Consider the following 20,092-nt stretch of genomic DNA (forward strand, 5'->3'; position numbering starts at 1 on the left):
TTAGAAGTTGGTAACTGTGGAAGCTGGTGAGAGACATATGAAAATGTCCAGAGAATTCTCTACCCTTTTATATGTTTGAAATTTTCTAGAAGGAAGATCTTAACAAACAACTTAGAGGAAATGAAACAGATGAAGCACTGAGATAATAATGGTGATAATTCGAAAGAAAATACCCGAATGAGATTTCTCATCTTTAAGAGCAGTGTTTCTCAACTTTAACACTACTTGTATTTTGACATTTGAGGCTTGATAATTCCTTGTTGCTGAGACATTGTAGGATGGTTAGCAACATCCCTCCCCTCTGCCCATTCTAGTAGCACAATCGTCCCCAACCCACCCCAGCTGGGATGACCCACAACGCATCTCGATGTTTCAGGTGTCCCCGAGAGAGACAACTGTTCCTCAGTAAGACCCACTGCTTTAGAGGATGCTAAAGAAGCAAATCACAATTTTGAGAACTCACGGACTCACTGTTCTCAGTAGTTATGTTCCATAAAGTTGCAGTGAACACTGAATTAGCAGGGTTATGTTCTTATGAGCCTCTGGTCATGCATTTTCATCAACTGATCAACACATGGCCTTGATTTATGTGTTTCTGTTTAAAGACACCTTCTTCAATATATATGAGCGATTCATTAACACTGAACACATGCCAATAGCACTAATGCATGCCTGAACAGAGCTTATCTAACACGCATGTTTTCTCTGTATGCCCTCTTCACGGCCTGCTGCTGTACTTGGGAACTCCAGACAGCACGTTAGCACTATGCCAGGGGCCATTTCAAACCACAGAATCACCAAAAAACCCCAGAAAAATGCAAAAAGCATGGCCCTAAGTAGACTGTGAAAAGGACACTGCAGAAGGAGAGCTGAAAGGAGACAGCAGTCATCACCTCATTCCACCTCGGCTGGGAACATGCAAGCCAGGTGACTAAGTGTTCTCGCTGCTCTGCACATGCCCGTGAATGCCTGCCAGAGCCCCATAAGTGTGGATTCTGGGGTTACAAAGAGGTTCGAGTAAGTGAATTTGCAAATATGGACTCCATGAATAACAAGGATCAACTGCATAGGGAAAGAAAATCAACACCTAACCTGCCTTTGTTGTATAAACTGGACCTCAGGGTCATCAAACAGTTGATGAGAAAAAGGCTTCTTAAATAACAGAGTTCCAGCTAACAAACACAAGGGGAATGCAGAAGGTCACATTTGTAACTACTGAAATGACAGATATAGGCAATAAGCATCAATGGCTGCTAAAACCATTAAGTGAAAGGCTGATGGGTAATAACCTTATTATGGGGGATCCTGGCTATCTACACAGGAACCAACTGACTGATACTTCGGGCGCAAAAAGAAAGACAACCAACATTTCATACATCACCCATGAAGGATTCTTGCCAAAAATGTATCCAAATCCAAGCAAAGCCCAGCAAAGGACACGGTGAGTAGGAGAGTTCCCTTCCGGGGCTTCAATGAGTAATAGTGGCTGAGCTGTAAACCACTCACCAACAGCGAAAATGTAGAAAAATGGTAATTGCAAAATAAAGGACCGAATGGGGACACCGGGGACAAGAAGGACCCCTGTACTTCTGGTCTTCTCACCAAAATGCCTCCTGTTTTTAGACAATACTCCTTTCACTTGCAAAGACCTCTTCCAAAATGACTATGGGAAAAAAAAAAAAAACCCAGGAGCAAAACCAAGAAATTGCAAACAGATGAGTTTTGGGACGGAGTAGAGCTGAGCAGAGGAGAGTTATGTTAGGTATTACAGAACTCCTTCCAGAGCCAAACACTGGTTACTTGAGCAGGGAAAAAGTACATGAGTTTAAGTTAAAAAAAAAAAAAGCACGCAAGTTCTAGAAAGCATTTATAAAATGCTTTAGTGCACAAGTAGGTTTGGCTGAAATACTGCAAAGGAAGGAGGAGATCCCCATAAAGCTATTAGTTGTAATTACCTTGCATGAGGGTTGGAGCCTGTAGCATTTGCTTGTAGTAGGAGTAATACAGCCCACATTCTGTTCTGAATGAGATTTCTCGCTCCACTTCCTGAAATAAAGTTAGGTCTACTGGGTTTACATGACCTAGTTTTTTGTTTTTTGTTTAAATTCTATTGTTATGGCAGAAACAGGATCCAAAACTACAACTTAAAAGGAAAAAAAATAAACCTTTCAAAATATAGTCTTAAGAAATCTTGGCAAACCAAAACAATAGAAGACTGGTAAATGTTGAAGCTGGGTGGGAGTTACAGGAGTTTATTATATGAGTCTTTCTACTTTTGTGACTGTTTAAAACTTTCCATTAACAAACCATTTTACAAAATAGAGATAACTAGTTCCATTTACACTGACGTGTCACAGTTACCATTTTTCTTTTATTTCACACAAATTAAAACTTAAAAAACACACGACCAATCTTATGGAATACTAGGGAGAATCAAAATAGGCACAGTATAAAAAAACCTCCCAAATGAAAAGAACTATAATTTCATTAGACACCTACCTAAAAGCTAACAATATTATATAATATTAATAACTTCCTATTTATTCTCAGAATATAAGATAGCCTGAATAAAAAGGGGCAGACCTTTTACATGTGAATTTTAGTTTGCCAAGTGTCACCCTGGTGGAAAGATGCTCATGTAGGCAAATACATACAATAGTAAACTGCTTTTAAATAAGTATTCAATTTTAGAAGAACTGAAAATTGAAAGTGACAGCTATTAGTCAATTTGGTTGTAAGATGCTTTTATAAAATGTGAAATTTAAATCATTAACAAACTCTGGAGGCAACTGGTGGTAAGGATGGGATGGGGAAGACATTCTGGAAAAATCATATTAATATTCTTAGATACTGTATTTCACATACTTACATATATATCTAGATCTCTCTCTCTCCACCATAATAGTATAAACGAAAGAAAATGGTAATTTGTCGTTACAGACCCTTTTACACCAGTGTCTAAGAAGTCAGGTCCTAGAATCTGGCACACATGGTCTAAAGCATATTTCCATCTCTGTTTTTCCTACCATAGCAGATCCCGATTCCACAAACCCAACCTTAACAGTGGAGGATGCTAAACATGAAACATGGCGTGTTCTAACGAATCAGCTTCTTTGAACACACCTTTGGTTTTCTTCCCCTACCTCCGACGACTTTTCAACTGTAATAAACATTTCATGAAAAGAACCACTCATGCTACTTATCTTCAGGCCTGAAATTATTTCATGTATCTCTTCTACCCTTTAAATATTTCTCCTGTTGTCTGAAAAACTATTATAAATTGATTCATGAATAAAGCATTGAAGAAGTACTCAGTTACCTGAGTACATCCAATTACTGACCTTGAGAAACAAACTTATGTTTTACCCTTGTTCACTCTTTTTTAAAAAACTGGGAGGGAGGGGCAGAGTAGCAAATCTTATATAATGAGCTTCCTTCCATAGAAAACACGTTCATCTCGGGGAAAGCAAACATGGAAAAAAGGCCCAGTCAGATTCTGAAATTTACTTTCATTAGCACACTTGCTCTATAAAAAGGACAATATACAATGATGGCGCTCTCTTAGCTTTTGCCTATGCTACTGATTTGTATCTCTTTCACAGCAGTAAAGGCAATTCTTAGCAGTCATATCAACATTCATCTTTAATTTTTGAGAAAAACTGTTCTATTGCTTTTCTTAACAGAAAACTAGACTGGTATCACTTGTTTCTATAATATTCACACTCCTACTTGGTCAAGGAGCCACCGAGGCTGTGAATTAATGTTAACTGAGCAAATGTTAGCTTTTGTTCATGCAAGTAAGGGAAAAACAAAAAACAAAAAACCATTAAGTCTAATTACATTCCTTTTCTTCTCCCCAGCTGCTTCATGTGTTCAGAGTACGGCTGTCTTCAATGGAATATTCTAATGTCAAACCGATATCCCCAAATCAAACTGGAGAGGCAGATCAATCATTTACATGAAGGGGGCTTCATAGCCAACACGGTTCTAAGGATAAAAGAAGACTGACCTTATAAAGATGGGGCGGAAAAAAAGAAAAAACCCCACTGCTCACAGTACAAAGGTAGAAAGCTTTTGTGCTCCACCCCTCTCTTTATATATACCCAGAATGTATAAAGAACTGAGGGGGTCCTAATTAGTAAAAAAGCATTCAAACATGATTAATTGGTAATCTTGGCACCAGCTGTATGGAACCAAATGCTAGACTTTATTAGACAGACACTTGCAAGTTTTACATCTGCTTCATGCTAAGAGAACATCTGCTTTACTCATTCAAACACTTTTCCAGTTTTACAGCAATTTATACTTTGCCTGCCGGATTGTGCTAGTGAAAATGTACACCAAGAGAAGCTACCCTCTGAAGAATGCAAAATGAACAAATACTTCATATTTTAATTTGCATCGGTTCCACAGGGAAAGCAATGTCGGGAGAATGAAAGGATCTTTTCTGAAGACAATGACAGAAAGAAATAGAAAGATGAAAGCACTGTATTTTTAAGGAACCGTACAGCTAACACCATTTAAGTAGTAGTTTATATTGTAATTTAACAAAAGTATTCAAAGGAAAAGCATTAAAAAATGTTCATACTTAATCTGAATTCCCTAGAAATACTCGAAATGTAACAACCCCTTTTAGACAAATGACACCAAATCTGCCAAAGGAAACCTCTCGTTAGTTTTTTAAAAATCTCGTGAAAGTAACTTTTGTTTACAGAAACTGCACCCAAAATGACGAGGCCGCTGGTAGTGGGGAAGCCAGGGAAAGATGAACTTCATACAAGTCATCTGTTTCAGAATTAGATAACAAATCATCTCACCAAGAAATAGTAGCTCACGATAAAGACAGCTGTTCTTGAAGTTTTGCACTGGGAATCATGCCCTTAGCAAATATATTTATGGCACATACATGGTTGATGGTCTGGTTCGATTCCTGTCCATCTGTTGGAATGGAACAATTCCTGCCCTGGAATTGATGAATGCCTTGATGTGTGATAGCTGCCAAGCAGGGTGTGGGAGGTTAGATGGCTGCTGTGGGGACCAGCACCCGCGGGGCTCGCACAGAAGCCACCACCAAGTCCTCGGGAGCACCTGAAGTCACCGCTTCGCGGACTTGCCCTGATTAGTCTAAAGAGCCCTTGCTGAGCAGGTGCGTTCATTCAGTGGGAAGAGTAGCAAATTCTGTAGTATCAAGCCAATATGACAGAAAGAGTGGAAAATACCAGTCTAAGAAAGGATTGTACAAACTTGGTAAAAATTGAGTGACAGGAGTGCTTTTTTAGCCAAATGAGAATGATCTTTCCTTATCACTCAACATTTATTTGCTGGGAGAAACCAAGGTATAAAACCTCAGTCCTTGATCCCGAGAGGTTTATGTCTCCATGAGGAAAGAATAATGCATTTTTTAAAAAGGAAAATGACAGCTCAAGGAAGGGTATCAATTAGAGAGAAGGAAGAGCCTTTTGCCTGAACTATTAACCCAACCCCCATCACATTCTGTGTTTCTCATCAGTCTCTTTTTTGCTCTATCTTCCTCATTCATTCATTCATTCAACAAACAGCTACTGACCAACAAGTGACAAGCATTCACCTGTTGAGAAATTCAGCTGGGAACAAAAGGGGACACAAATATCTGTCTTCACAGGATTTTTAATCTAGAGCAGAGGGAAGCATTTCCTTGCTTAGTAAACAAGTCCAGTATAAGAAGTAAAGCAGAGAAGGGGGTGGCTAGGGCGGGGCGGTGCTGTGGTCCTGCAGATGCATGAGGAAGGCCGCACCCGTGAAGGGACAATTGCAGAGATGAGGTGAGGCGGTGAGCCATGTGCAGAAGACCCTGCCAACCAGGCAGGACAGCCAAATACACCTTGAAGAATAATGAGGAAGGCAGTGTGGTCTGAGTTGGAGGGAGGAAGGAAGGTCAGGGGCGGCAGTGCAGAGCGGTCTGAGAGGTGACGTGGGGTCAAACACCCGGTCCTGGCAGGTGACAAGGACTCTAAGCTTGCACTCTGAGCTAGGTGTGTGTGAGGGGAGCTGGGAGGGGGGAGGTCAGGAGGGGAGTGTCAGACATGCTGAGCTGGACTGCGAAGGATTCTGAGTGGGGAGGGAGCTGCTGTAATGAATCCAGGTGGGGATAAAGGTTGTGGGAGGTGATTACATTCTAGATAGATACTGTCAAAGGAAACCTGATAGGACTTCCTGAGGCTGTAAGGTGGGACTTGAGAACCAGGACTGTGCGAGGGCAGAAGCCCAAGCCCCTGAGGGAGGAAGCTGCAAATTACAGAGAGGGAGATACCAGGAGAAACACGTGAGGGCAGGGACGGTCATGTGGCTGATGTTGCACCTGTTGAGTCTGAAATGCCCACCGGACATCCAAACTCAGGTGGCCAAGTCAGAAGCTGTACATGCAAGTCTGGAGTTCAGGGGAGAGGTCTGAGCAGGGACAGACGTTTGGGAGCCATCAGCACAGAGATGTATGTAAAGCTATGGATAAGACTGTTCTTAGAAATGAGAGCGGACGGAAAAACAGAGCCAAGTCCTGGGTTCCCTGCCAACAAGAAGTCAGAAGGCTGAGGAGGAGCCTGTCAAGGAGCCAAACGATCAGCTGGAGAGGTAGGAGGAGATCCGGGAGAACCCGTGTCCCAGAGCCAGGAAAACTGCTGAAAGCCCAAGGAAAACGAGGACTGAGACAGGACCACTAAACCGAACAGCCTGGAGGGCCACAGTGGCTTGAACCAGAATCTTTCAAGAGCAGGGCCAAGGCCGAAGCCTGACTGGAGTGGGTTCAAGAGAGACAGCGGGAGGAGAGGAACAGAGACCACGGGCTCACAGATTTGTGGGGGAGGCTGGGTGTGAAGATGAGCAGGAACGGTGGGGCAGCAGCTGGAAGAGAAAGTGGGGCTCCAACAGCCTCCCTCACTCCCCGCATGGGAGAAGGCAGGAGAGACCTGACAGCTGGAGTGAGGGAATCCAGGAGAGGCGAGGGAGAGGGCCTTACACCTGTGTGGGGACAAGTCCGCATCCAGGGACGACATCCGGGCAGAGGCGGGGTGGAAGCATGTGGAAGGTCTTTTCAGCTCGCCTCTCCTTTCTCAGCTGGGAACACGCTACCTCCGAACATGCAGGCCGGCATACTGGGTGTTTGCGGCTGAAGGACTCCCTGACCTCCCCCTTGTCTCTTGTGAAAGCGGTACCCCTTGTCCCTGGAGGAAAGAACATCCTTATCTCCAGAGACGGAGGGACAGGGCAGGCGTCTGAACCAACAGGCCTTCCTATAAGTTCGCCTTGGTTCACTACCCCTATCTCATACCTTTTGGTCCTATTATATCTTTTCCATGACTTCCTACTCTTAGTCAAATCGAGCATAAAAATGCTCAGGTTTAACCCTTTCTTCAGGTCTTCATTTCCTTATGAAGGTGCTAGTGTCACGTAGAACTTGTATTAAGTGAATCTGGCTGCTCTTCTCTTGTTAGTCTGTCTTTTGTCAGTTCAGTGAACAGGACCCCAGCCAGAGTACCTAGGAGGGCAGGGGGCCCCCCTCGACAGTGAAACAGGAAGCAATGCAACAGCTGACAGTCAAGTACTGGGGGAGAAAGGAGGGAAGAAAAAGTTCATCATCCCAGGAGAGCTTGGGGGTGGGGAGTACATGGACAAAGGAAGTGGAAGAGGACCGCCAGGGAACTTTTTAAAAAGGCACATTTGAGGTTTTCCTTCCTTTTAAAAAATTTTTTAAAAAATATTTTGGTATCTCTATATTTAATTTTGGATTCAGTCCCAGCTACTTACTGAGTTTTCCTACTGCTCGTAATAATTTTTCAGATTGGGGCGCCCGCGTGGCTCAGTGGGTTAAAGCCTCTGCCTTCGGCTCCCCTCATGATCCCAGGGTCCTGGGATCGAGCCCCGCATCGGGCTCTCTGCTCGGCAGGGAGCCTGCCACCCCCCCCCAACCTCTCTGCCTGCTTCTCTGCCTACTTGTGATCTCTGTCTGTCAAATAAATAAATAAAATCTTTAAAAAAATTTTTTCAAGATTATTCTCTTGTGGTTTCCAGGTATATAATGACACAATCTGCAAATAATGTCACCTTCTTCCCACCTGTTGGTATTTTTTATTTCTCATGTTTCTGTTGCTGGCCCCTCCAAAGAAATGTTAAACAGTATGAACAGATCGCTTTGGCTTGGAATATGCTTCAATGTCATGATGCCACCAGACACACGTGCTGACTTAATTAAAATGAAAAATTTCGTTTCTCAGTTCCTCAACACACTTGGCTAATGGCTAGAGTATTAATTCAGCACGAAGAACTTTTCATTATTATACGAAATATATATCTACTAGATAGCACTGTTCTAGTGTTTCCCTAATGGGTAAGGTCTTAGCATTTGGTCTGAGATGTACGCATGCTATATTAAAAAAAAAAAATGCATCTATTTTCTTAAGTTTTACTGAGCTAGAATTCGAATACTATATACTTCACCCATTTACAGTATACAATTCAATGGCTTTGCATCCCTAGCATCAATTTTAGACTATTTCACTGCCCCTAAAAAGAAACACCAAATCCCTGGCTGTCACTCTGCAAATCCCTCACGCCTTCCTAATCTAATTTCTGTCTCTTTAGATTGGTTATCCTGGACATTTCGTTTTAATGAAATGATACAATACGTGCTTTGTGCCTGATTTCTTTCATTTAGCATGTTTTCAAGGCTCCTCTACTGTATTATTAATTCACTAAAAAATTGCCAAACAATATTCCATTCCATGAATATGCCACATTTTACTTATCCATTCATCCATTAGTGGACATTAGATTTGTGTCCTCTTTTTGGCTATTATGAAAAATGCTGCCATGAATATTCATGTACCAGTTTTTGTGGGGACATATTTTCATTTTTCTTGGGTATTTTCTTTGGAGTGGAATTGCTGAATTGTACAATAACTACGTTTCACTGTCTGAGGGCCTGCCAGACCCTTTACGAAAGCGTTTGCACCATTTTACATTCCCCCCAGCATTGTAGAAGGGTTCCAATTTCTCCACGCCCTTGTCAACACTTATTACATGTCTTCTTATTAAAGCCCTGCTAGTGGATGTGAGGTGTTACCTCATTGTGGCTTTGATTAGAATTTTCCTGACAGGCTAATGATGTTGAGAATCTTTTCATGAGCTTTTTGCCCATTTGTAGATCATCTCTGGAAAAATGTCTATTTCAAGTTCTATGCTCATTAAAAAAATTGAACTCTATTTTTACTATTGAGTTATTATGGTTCTTTGTAGATTGCAGACTCAAATCTCTTACCAGGAATATGATTTGTAAATATTTTCTCCTATTCTAAGTGGAGTCTTTTTGTTTTCTTGACCATATGCCTGGAGCACAAAACTTTCTAATTTTGAAGAGGTCCAATATAATTATTTTTCCTCTAGCACAAGCTTTGGGTGTTGTATCCAGGATGGCTTAGCCTAACCCAAGGCCATGATAATTTATTCATGCCTTTTTTTTTTTTAGAAGTTTCATAGTTACTTTTAAGTCTCTGATCCACTTTGAGTTAATCTGTGTGTATGTAGGAGGAAGGGGCCCAATTTCCTTGTTTTGCTCATGAATATCTAATTGTCCCCAGGTCATTTGTTGCAGACTATTCTTTCTTCATTTAATTATCTTGGTATCTTTGTTGAAAATCAACTGACCAGAAATGTAAGGGTTTATTTCTGGACTCTCAATTCTGTTTCATCTCTCTTCCTGCCAGTGCTCACTGTCCCGATTACTGTACTCTTAGAATAAGTTTTGAAATCAGGGAGTGTAAGTCCTTCAACTTTGTTCTTCTTTTTCAAAACTGCTTTGGCTATTCTGGGTCCTTTCAGTTTCCATATAAATTTTAGGATCAGCTTGTCAATTTCTGCAAAAACATCCACCTGGGATTTTGAGAGCGATCATTTTGAATCTGGACACCAACTCCATCTTAACCAGACTGTCTTCCAATTCATGAACATGATTTTAGCTTTAGACTTGTTTTGCTCAATTTATTCTTAAGTACCGTATTCTTTAGTTGCTATTGTAAAATGAAGCTATTTTCTTTCTTTTTAAAGAGGTTTTATTTGAGATGATGCTATTTTCTTAATTTCATTTTTGGCCTGCTCATTGCTACTGCATATGAATACAATCCGTTTTTGTGTATCAATCTTGTATCCTGCAACCCTGATAAACCGACTTATTAGTTCTAATAGTTCTTTTTGGTGAATTCTATGTAGAAGATAATATTATTATAAACAGAGACAGTTTTACTTCTTCCTTTCCAATTTGGAGGCCTTTTGTTTTATTTTATTGCCTAATTTCCCTGACTAGGACCTCTAGTATAATGTTGAATAGAAGTAGCTAGAACAGACATCTTTGTCTTGTTCCTAATATGAGGGGAAAGCTTTCAATTTATCACCAGTGTGATTTTTGGCAGATGCCCTTTAGGAGGCTGAAGTTCTCTTCTATTTCCAGTCTGCTATGGAGAGTTGTTAAATTCTACCAAATGCTTTTTCTATGTTTTTTGAGACAATCATATGATTTTTGTCTTTTATTCCAGTGATGTAATGGGCTCATCTGGTCTATTCTTAATTTGAAGTTACATATGTTACAAGGAAATAATAGATTTTTTCAAATACCTTTTTTTTTTTTTTTTGCATCTTGTCAAGTTCTGAGATAGCAAACAAGTATATTACTAGATTTCCAAACAATTTCCTTTAGTTTCTTGGCATAAAAATGACTTTTTCGTGGTGCATTTTATTTCTGATATGCAACTAGATTCTCTTGATATTAATTAGAATTTTTGGTTCAAGATACGTAAGTGGGATTAGTCTCTGAGCTTTGTTTTTTTAATTATTATCTAGATTATATACAATTGATTCTCACTATTTGCAGATTTCTGGTTCGCCCATCTGCCTACTAGCTAAAATTTGTAACCACCAAATTGACAGCATTAACACTTGCTGTGTTTTTGCAGTAAGGTGCAGACCAGTGAAAGTGTGCTCTGCCTCTTGCTCCAGCTCTCAGACAGAAACGATCAGAAGAGGAATACAGTAAGGGGCAGTGAGTGCAAACGGTGACCGCAGCTATGAGCCCTCATGGATGGAGCTGGAATCCAGCTCTGGTACCTGTTAGTGGGGTAGCCCTGGCAAGTCATTTGACCCTCCAGAACCTCATTCTCTCTTTTATAAAATAAAGAAAATAGAAACTACCAGGAAGTGCTTTTAGAATTTAAGACCTATGTGTGTGTCTCACTCACACACACACAACACATTTCCCCAGGAGCAATGGTTCAGTATTCTCTTACTCAGCATTCTCAGTGACTCTTAGAACGGAACTGCTGGGGATTAAGGAAAGCTGACTGTGGTTATATTCTGATCCTCAGTCTCAGTGTGTTACATCTGATTTATAAAAATAATTTGGAAGTTTTCTTTCTCTTTGGTGTTCTAAAATGGCTGAAATAGTACTGGAATATTTTATTTGGTAAAACTCCTCCATAAAATCAACGGGGTTGGCTGTTTGGGGAGGTGTAGGACGGGTAGCTCATTACCAAGTTTTCTCTGCTACACCTGTAAAAATAATAATATGTTTTGGGGCCCGTTTTGGTAATTTATATTCCAGAAAATCATGTTTCATCCATTCATCTAATTTGCACTGAATCAAAAAGAACAGACTTTTGGTGCTTTCCTATTTCATGGTCTACGGTTATTTCTCTGCTGCCACATTTCATGATCTCTGTAATTACTTGTCTGTTATTTCTTAATTTGGGTACTTGTACTTCCTACCTACCTCATCCTTATCCTTATTTTTCACTCCCCAAATAACCATTCATTATTTTCCTATTTCCCAATTGATCAATTTCTCCTTTTACTTTTATCCTTCCTTCTATTTCTAGATTTTTACTTTCCAACTTCATAAGCGGAATACTTTTGTTTGTTTATTCATTTTTATTTCCTAATATAATATTTAAAGCTACAAATTCTTCTGAATAATGCTTTAGCTGTATTCCCTAGTCCTGAAATACGGTTTTTGTCACCTTCTAGATTTCATTTATAATTTCTGTAAATTCAGTTTTAATTTCCTGTGACCAAAATGTTAGGAAATATTTTTAGATTTCTAGAAAGTGACTTTTTCTTTTTAGTTATCTTGTTTTTATTTAAATGAATGAATGAATGAAAAGAGTATAATGTTGAATCTGTGACCATTATCCCCAGAGTCAAGAAGAAGCCAAGACTATGCACTATCATACTGCGATAAGGAAATAATGCCTATAGTTTTGGATCTGAGATTTTCTCTATGGCTTAACATATCAACATTTTAGTTAATGCTCTGTGGATATTTGAAAAAAAAAATACATTCTGTCTTTAGATATTTATAGATTAAAACCCTTATTATTGGGGCACCTGGGTGGCTCAGTGGGTTAAGCCACTGCCTTCGGCTCGGGTCATAATCTCAGGGTCCTGGGATCAAGTCCCGCATCAGGCTCTCTGCTCAGCAGGGAGCCTGCTTCCCTCTCTCTCTCTCTCTCTCTGCCTGCCTCTCTGCCTACTGTGATCTCTCTCTGTCAAATAAATAAATAAAATCTTTAAAAAAAAACCAAAACCCTTATTATTTTCCCTAGGCCTTCTATATTCTTATTTTTGACCACTTGCTTTTTATGAACTGAGAAAGAATTAAAACCCAGCATTAATGTGTTTCTCTGTTTCTTCTTGTATTTCCGGTGCTTTTTGCTTTATAAATATTGGTAAGTTATCTGATACATGGATAGTCCTATCTGTGGCTGGCATCTTCATCACTGAAAAACTGCCCTTCTTCACTTCATTTAACACTTTCTGTCTAAGACTTTCTTTCCCCCTTATGGGGAAATAGTTCAACAAATCCTTATCTACCTTTGGTCTAATCCTTCTAAGGAACTCTGTTCTGTGAGAATCTTATGAATATAGTAAGTGATTTGGATTTTGCTTTATGATACAGTTTTTATCAAGTGAATAAAGCAGACAGACTTATACAAAAATATTTTGGCATATTTGTGTTAATACATGTTGTATCAGATTTTTTTGTTACTCTTTAGAACAAATCCTTTATGATATGGTCTGTGTCTGAGGGGGTGTGTGTGTGTGTGTGTGTGTGTGTCTTTTAATTTGGAAGGTTTGTTTTTGTTCTAGGAGCTACCTTTATAAATTTGAAGGATAACTTAATTCTCTATTTCTACGGATAGTATCTATTGTGTTCCTATATAACAAGTAATGATAATCTGATGAAATTTATAGTTCTTCCCTGCCCCATTTTACTTGATATTTTTCTTAGAATTTTCTTTCACAAAAACACTATACATCTATCTCTTGACTATTTAAAGAAGGCTCCACACCCAGTATGGAGCCCAACATGGGGCTTGAACTCGCCACCCTGAGATCAGGACCCGAGATGAGATCAAGAGCTGAACATTTAGCTGCTTGAGCCACCCACGTGCTTCTGGACTTCTCATTTTGAAATGAAACCTGACTTCTATTAAAAAAAAAAAAAAAGATGGATTCCTCCACCATCTTCTACCTTTTCTTTTCTTTCCTCTTCTAACTCATTATTACATTGTTATTCTGTTACTGTTTCATAGTTATAACACTGCTAGGTGTTACACGTTGTTTCCATCATATTATTTTGTTCTACAACTATTTAGTGCTAGTTCCACAGTTAAATATGTTTGCACCTCAAGGCAGTCTTTCTGCCATGGTTTTTGCCTTTTCTCTCTCAGCTGGATAAAGTTTTCTCTCTACCAGTTTCTTCAGGTGTTCTTAAAAAAATATATTTCTCAGAATCAGGGCAATTTGTATAATGCTTTTATACATGATAGAATGACTGGATTAAAATATATAAAGCACGGGGCGCCTTGGTGGCTCACTGGGTTGGGACCTCTGCCTTCGGCTAGGGTCATGGTCCCGGGGTCCTGGGATCGAGCCCCGCATCGGGCTCTCTGCTCGGAGGGGAGTCTGCTTCCCCCTCTCTCTGTCTCTGCCTGCTTCGCTGCCCGCTTGTGATCTCTCTCTGTCAAATAAATAAAATCTTAAAAAAAAAAAAGGGGGATAAACAATACGGAGTTTCCTCAAAAAATTTAAAATATATATATATAAATAAAGCACATTCGCTTATGTGAGTCTTGCGTGGGATCATTCCAGGCCTTTAAGCATTAAATGTTACCATGGAAAAGTTGGAAGCCACACTGACTTCTCTTGCAGGTAAAGGGATCTTTTGTTAGGATGTCCAGGGGTTTCTTACTATTGAAGCCCAGCAATTTCACAGAACTATATCCTGCTAATGACTTTTCTAGGCCAAGTTTTCCTGGGGCCCATTGTGCCCTGTCAATTTGTAGATTCAAATCATCTTTCATTTTTCAAAGGTTTTCTTGAATTACGTCTTTAAACACGATTCTCCCTTGTTTCACTGCTTTGGTTCTCTTCTGTTGGGACAAATTATGCATGTTTGCTGTTGTCTTACTCAGATTCTCTCCACTATTTTAACTGTATTAATTTCATTTTGTTTTCTTTTCTTTTCTTCTTTTTTTTTTTTTTTAAGATTTTATTTATTTATTTGACAGACAGATCACAAGTAGGCAGAGAGGCAGGCGAGAGAGAGAAGGAAGCAGGCTCCAGGCTGAGCAGAGAGCCCGATGCAGGGCTAAATTCCAGGACCCTGAGATCATGACCTGCACCAAAGGCAGAGGCTTAACCCACTGAGCCACCCAGGCGTCCCCATTTTGTTTTCTTTTATCAGGGCAACCAATTCCTATTCTGTGCCTTCTGCAGACTCTAATCTTGTGTGTTTTGCTTCCAAGATTGTTGTGATTTCTGTTATGGTTTTATCTTTTAATTCGACTTCTTGCCTAAGTTCTGCCAGCTCATCTTTCATTTCCTCTTGTTACCTTCCTGTAAGTCCTTGAGGACGGTCTATACCTTCTTACAGTCCTGCTTTGAATTCATCTTCCACGGTGGTAAATGCTTATTATGTTAGTTTTTAATGTGAGTACCTTTTTTAGTTTGGTCAGTTTTCAGACCTTTGCTAGGAATTGTTTCTGGTGACTATTCTTCATCTTATCATCTGTTCCTGTTTTTCTCTTCCTTCTCTTCTTGCAGCTTCACTGTACAGATCCTGTGCTAGTTCCTTTCTGGTTGTGAGCCATTTCTTAACTTGGCCAGTTCTTATCAAACCAGCAGGAAGTTTATGTGGGGGACAGGCCGGGGCCACCGGTCAGGCCAGCAAGAATTCTCCTTGTGATACGGCGTTGTTTACAAGAGCGAGGCCTTTATTCTTTTCCTCATTTTAGCCAACCAAGATTGGCAGCCTCAGAGCTATTCAACACACAGTTTTCTCTCCTTATCCTGGTCTTCTTAAACAGTACTTTTACAAAAATGGCTTGTCCCTGTGATCACTGCCTTTGGCCTGCCTAGCTTACTTCTCTTTCATACCGGAAGATCTCCAGGAAAGCTCCCACCATTACCGCTCGCATCCGGCCCCCTGGTTCTCCTTCAGAGACCTCAGTCTCAGCCCTCAGGGTGTGCCGGCAGCCTCGGAGAAGTGGGCTTTGGTGACTTCCTCTGACACCTGCAGCTCTGAGAGTCCTCTCCCGGTACCTTTCCATGCTCCTCCGAGTTTCACTGGGTTTGGTGGCCCTCCCTCACACACTGGTCTAGATCATAGGCCTTTCTTAGTTTCATCAAGGATAGAAAATGCCTATCTGCTTTTCAGTTTCCTTAACTGCTTTGAGGTAATTCTAAAAAGGTGAAGGAACCGACATCTTTACACTACCACTTTGAAACAAGAAGTAATGAGCAATTTGAGGGGTTTAACTGCACCATTAGGAACAATCTACCCCAAATCAGGGAGCATAGAAATAAGAAAATAACTAAGAGTATTAAATATAAAAAAATATTAAATTATATAAACATAATAATCGTGCAAGTTCATATACATATGTAACTTTATATATGGGAAAAGCATATGATGTAACATCAGATAAATCTGTTTATTAGAAGTATACTGGAGGGGCATCTGGGTGGCTCAGTCAATTAAGCATCTGACTTATTTCAGCTCAGGTTTTGATCTCAGAGTCATGAGTCATAAATATGTGAAATATATGCAAATACAGGATGAAGCATGGAAGAGAAATACAAAAACTGGGTTTTGTTAAGGGTTATGAATACTGAGTAATGTTTTTGATTTAAAGTTTTTGTTGTCACGGTATAGTTTGTAAGAAGTAACACAACACGTGTTCAAAAAATAAAAAGAGTCACACTATATATATTTTTACGCTAGCATCTACTAAACACAAGTCACTAAAAAAGCACTGACTAGCTCCCTACTTGCCAGGACTAACTATATCCTATCTCTGAAGGCAAGTTCCAAAAGCTGTGTCCCTCTGCTCTAGTTCCCGCCCAGATCTTTTATAGCAGCTGTTGTCCCCATCTCCCCTCTCTCTTCCTTATAATGCTTCCCTCACCTGTACAGGTCAAGCCAGTCTAAACAGATCACTGTTACTCCGCGCTGATGATGGGCTGGGCACCGTAAGGGTAGACAGCAAGTAAGAGCATTGGCTTTGAACCCTTTTAGTGTGTTTTGTTTATAAGAAAGGGCAGCAGAAAAGCACATTGCATTTAAAGGTCAATTTAGAGTTAAAAGGTTTGGGCTTTGCAGACAGTCAGATTAAATAAAATGTTTAAATTTTACCTATAACAGTGCTAAGCACACAGCAGACATTTAATAAGAGGGGGAGGGCACCTGAGTGGCTCAGTTGGTTAAGTGTCTGCCTTTGGCTCAGGTCATGATTTTGGGGTCCTGGGATGGAGCCCCGCATCAGGCTCCCTGCTCAGCAGGGAATCCGTTTCTCCCTCTTCCTTTGCCCTTAACCCTACCTCATGCTCTGTCTCTTGATCTCTCTCGCTCTCAAATAAAAATAAATCTTAAAAAAAATAATAAAATTATAAAAGAAATAATGAAATCTCAACATTTGCAATGACGTGGAAGGAGCTAGAGAGTGTAACAGTGAGCAAAATAAGTCAGTCAGAGAAAGACAAATACCCTATGATTTCAGTCATATGAATTTAAGAAACAAAACAAATGATCATGGGGGGAAAGAGGCAAACCAAGAAACGGACTCTTAACTGTAGAGAACAAACTGGCAGTGGCTGGGGGTTCGGGGAAGTAGGCGACAGGGATTAAGGAGGGCGCTTATTGTGACAAGCACTGGGTGACATATAAAAGTGATGAATCACTCAACTGTACACCTGAAACTAATATTACACTGTATGTCAACTGGAATTTAAATAAAAACTAAAAATAAACTAAAAAATATTGTAAGAAAGGATAGTATATATACATTTTCCACGACCATTTAAACCAACATCTTTTTTTTTTTTTTTTTTTTTTTTAAAGATTTTATTTATTTATTTGACAGAGAGAAATCACAAGTAGGCAGAGAGGCAGGCAGAGAGAGAGAGAGGAGGAAGCAGGCTCCCTGCTGAGCAGAGAGCCCGATGCGGGACTCGATCCCAGGACCCTGAGATCATGACCTGAGCCGAAGGCAGCGGCTTAACCACTGAGCCACCCAGGCACCCTTAAACCAACATCTTCAACTTTCCAGTTGTTCTTTGGTCCAGAGTTCCCACATTCAAATACTAACATTGTTAGGATTAGTAACTAACATTTAAAGCATCATTCTGAATGCATAAACTCAATGTGTGATTTGTTTCTTTTAGAAACAATGTTTTTACTCTCTGAATAATTACAACTAATTCAAAGTGTTCAGAGAGAATCAAAGTATTTTCATAAAAAATAACCTAGCAATTTTGGTAAGTTATAACCCATAAGGATAAAAAGAAAACAGCTTTACACTTCTCAAATATTCCCATAATCCACCAATATGAAAATGGTATAAATTAAGGAGTAAATTTCCGAAGGCGTATACTCTGAAAACGAGCTTTCCCTTTGGCTGAGTAATGTCTCTGATCGCTAATGGCTATCATTTTCATTGGTTTATTCACAGAAAATGTATACACATTTTAAAACTAAATAAAATGTAAAATTTAGTTCCTCAGCTGCAGTAGCCACATTTCAAGTGTTTAACAGCTACATTTGGCTAGTGGTTGCTGCACTGAACGGTGCAGAAATAGATCATTTCCTTCACTGCAGAAAGTTTCTTGGACAGCACTGGGTTTACATAATCTAAGAGGAAAGATAAACCAAGTGCCTATGCAGAGGTATCATCAGGTCTGAGAAGTAGTTGAAACATCTGAGGACTCCTCTTATGATGGGGGGGGGAATTCTGTGCTACAAGCTATTGCTTGAATAAAGAGAAAAAAATGCCACAAGACTGAGCTCAATTGTACGTTTCAGGGGACGGGGGTGTTGGTGGAAAGAAACCTGTTAGATTCGAGGATGTTCCTGTTTTATAGCTGCTCCCAGATGGTATCTGAGGCACAGACAGAAACTAGCCTCGGGTCTCTTTCTCACTCTGAACACTCCTCAAACATTCTTGCCCACACAACTACAAGCTGGTAATATGAAAATGTCCATTTCCAACACAGATGGGTCTCCTGCCTCCAGATCCATGAATCCAGCTCCCTTTACTCCATCTCTCTCCTTGGACTGTTTCAAAAGTGACTCATAACGTATCCAAACAAGGATGTATCATTTGCTGTCTTGCTGTCCCCTGCAAAGAATTTGGCTGGCCTCTGTCCCTAGTTCTTGGGAAGTAGCCAGTAAATCTGCAAATTTCCCAAGTGAGAACAGTGTCTTTGTTCATGGTGGGTTCCTCAGGACGACATCTGACGACTCTGTTCTAAGGAGATGACTCAGGATGGGGGCTGACCAAGCCAGAAAGACCAGCTGTGTGATTAGAGGATTGGGGCTTGGAGCCAGCTGATATTGGCCCAACCCCCAGGAGGAGAGCGGGATTAGAGCTTGAATTCAACACTGTGGCCAAGGACTCCATCAATCATACCTACATAATGGAAGTCCAGTCAAAGCTCTGGACACAGGAGCTCAGGTAAGCTTCCTTGCTTGGCAAAACTCAACACATTATACCTCTCAATGTGCCTGGAAGACAATGTGTCCTAACCCCACAGGGAAAGGACAACGGAAAGCCCGAGTTTGGGATCCTTTTTCAATGATCTCTGCCTTTGGCTGGTTCTGATTTATATCCATCATAATAAAACTGTAATAAATGTAAGGCTCTCTTGAGTTCTGTGAGGCATTTTAGTGAATTACTGAACCTGAGAGGGGTGGGTATCCCCAAATTAATAGTCTACTTGTGGTCAGAAGTGAGGGTAGTCTGAGGACCCCCAAACCTTTCAGTGGTCGTCGAAAGTGAGGGCAGTTTTGTGGCAGACTCTGTGCCCTTAACTTGTCAAGTTCAGCTTAACTCTAGGTAGGTGGTGACAGAAGTTCTTTTGCACTCCAGATCTGTTCCTCCCACAGGGTTCATTATCACAGTGAACAGCATACCCACCCATCTATTTGGCTGCTAATGGCAGAAAGCAGATGATCACCGACGATTCTTCCTTCTCAATCACCAACCACATAAATGATGAATTGCTACACCCTTTCTGAGTTCTGACTCTGTCCACTTCTCTCCAACAGGATCCGGTCTTTGCTTCTCTGGTTCCATTCTCCTCTTTGCTCATAAAATTCTGGCCCCATGTGCCTTCTCTCTGATACTAAACTTGACCAGTTTCATCCTACCCGAGGGCCTTTTCACTTGTTGTTCCCTCTGCTTTTGACTGGTTCCTAGGATTTAAGTGTTGATGTAGGTCTTATCTTCAAAATTATCTGCTTTCCCTCCCAGTTTCATAACTATGTCCCCACATAACTATGTCACCCACTCCCAATAACTATGTCATCACCAGCCTGTCTGGTTTCCCCTACAATACCATTTTTTGTTAGTTTCTTTTTCCCCTCTCCCCATCAGAATTAGGTTCCTCATCGGATTCAAAGGCTATACTCTCAGGGCCTAGTTCCATGTCTAGTGCACAGAAAACATGCATTTACTGACATTCAGATAGTAATGAATCCACTGAATTGGATTTTCTTGGCGGTTTCCTCTCACTT

At 40.4% G+C, this 20,092-nt stretch overlaps 1 protein-coding gene across 2 annotated transcripts in view; it reads right to left on the bottom strand.

Moving 5' to 3' along the window:
- Nucleotides 1-20,092, bottom strand: part of DPY19L3 (dpy-19 like C-mannosyltransferase 3) — a 70,505-nt gene that overhangs the window by 42,691 nt on the left and 7,722 nt on the right. The window contains exon 4 of one of the 2 annotated variants that reach the window (XM_045076005.1): nucleotides 1,956-2,046. The exons of the other annotated variant lie outside the window; for it this stretch is intronic. Within the exon in view, the coding sequence (XP_044931940.1) occupies nucleotides 1,956-2,046 (91 nt within the window). The remainder of the gene's footprint in view (nucleotides 1-1,955; nucleotides 2,047-20,092) is intronic. 2 annotated transcript variants of the gene reach the window in all.

This window comes from Mustela putorius, unplaced genomic scaffold (assembly GCF_011764305.1).
Source record: "Mustela putorius furo isolate JIRA1106 unplaced genomic scaffold, ASM1176430v1.1 tig00000174_pilon_pilon_pilon, whole genome shotgun sequence".
In the NCBI taxonomy this organism is placed as follows: Eukaryota; Metazoa; Chordata; class Mammalia; order Carnivora; family Mustelidae; genus Mustela; species Mustela putorius.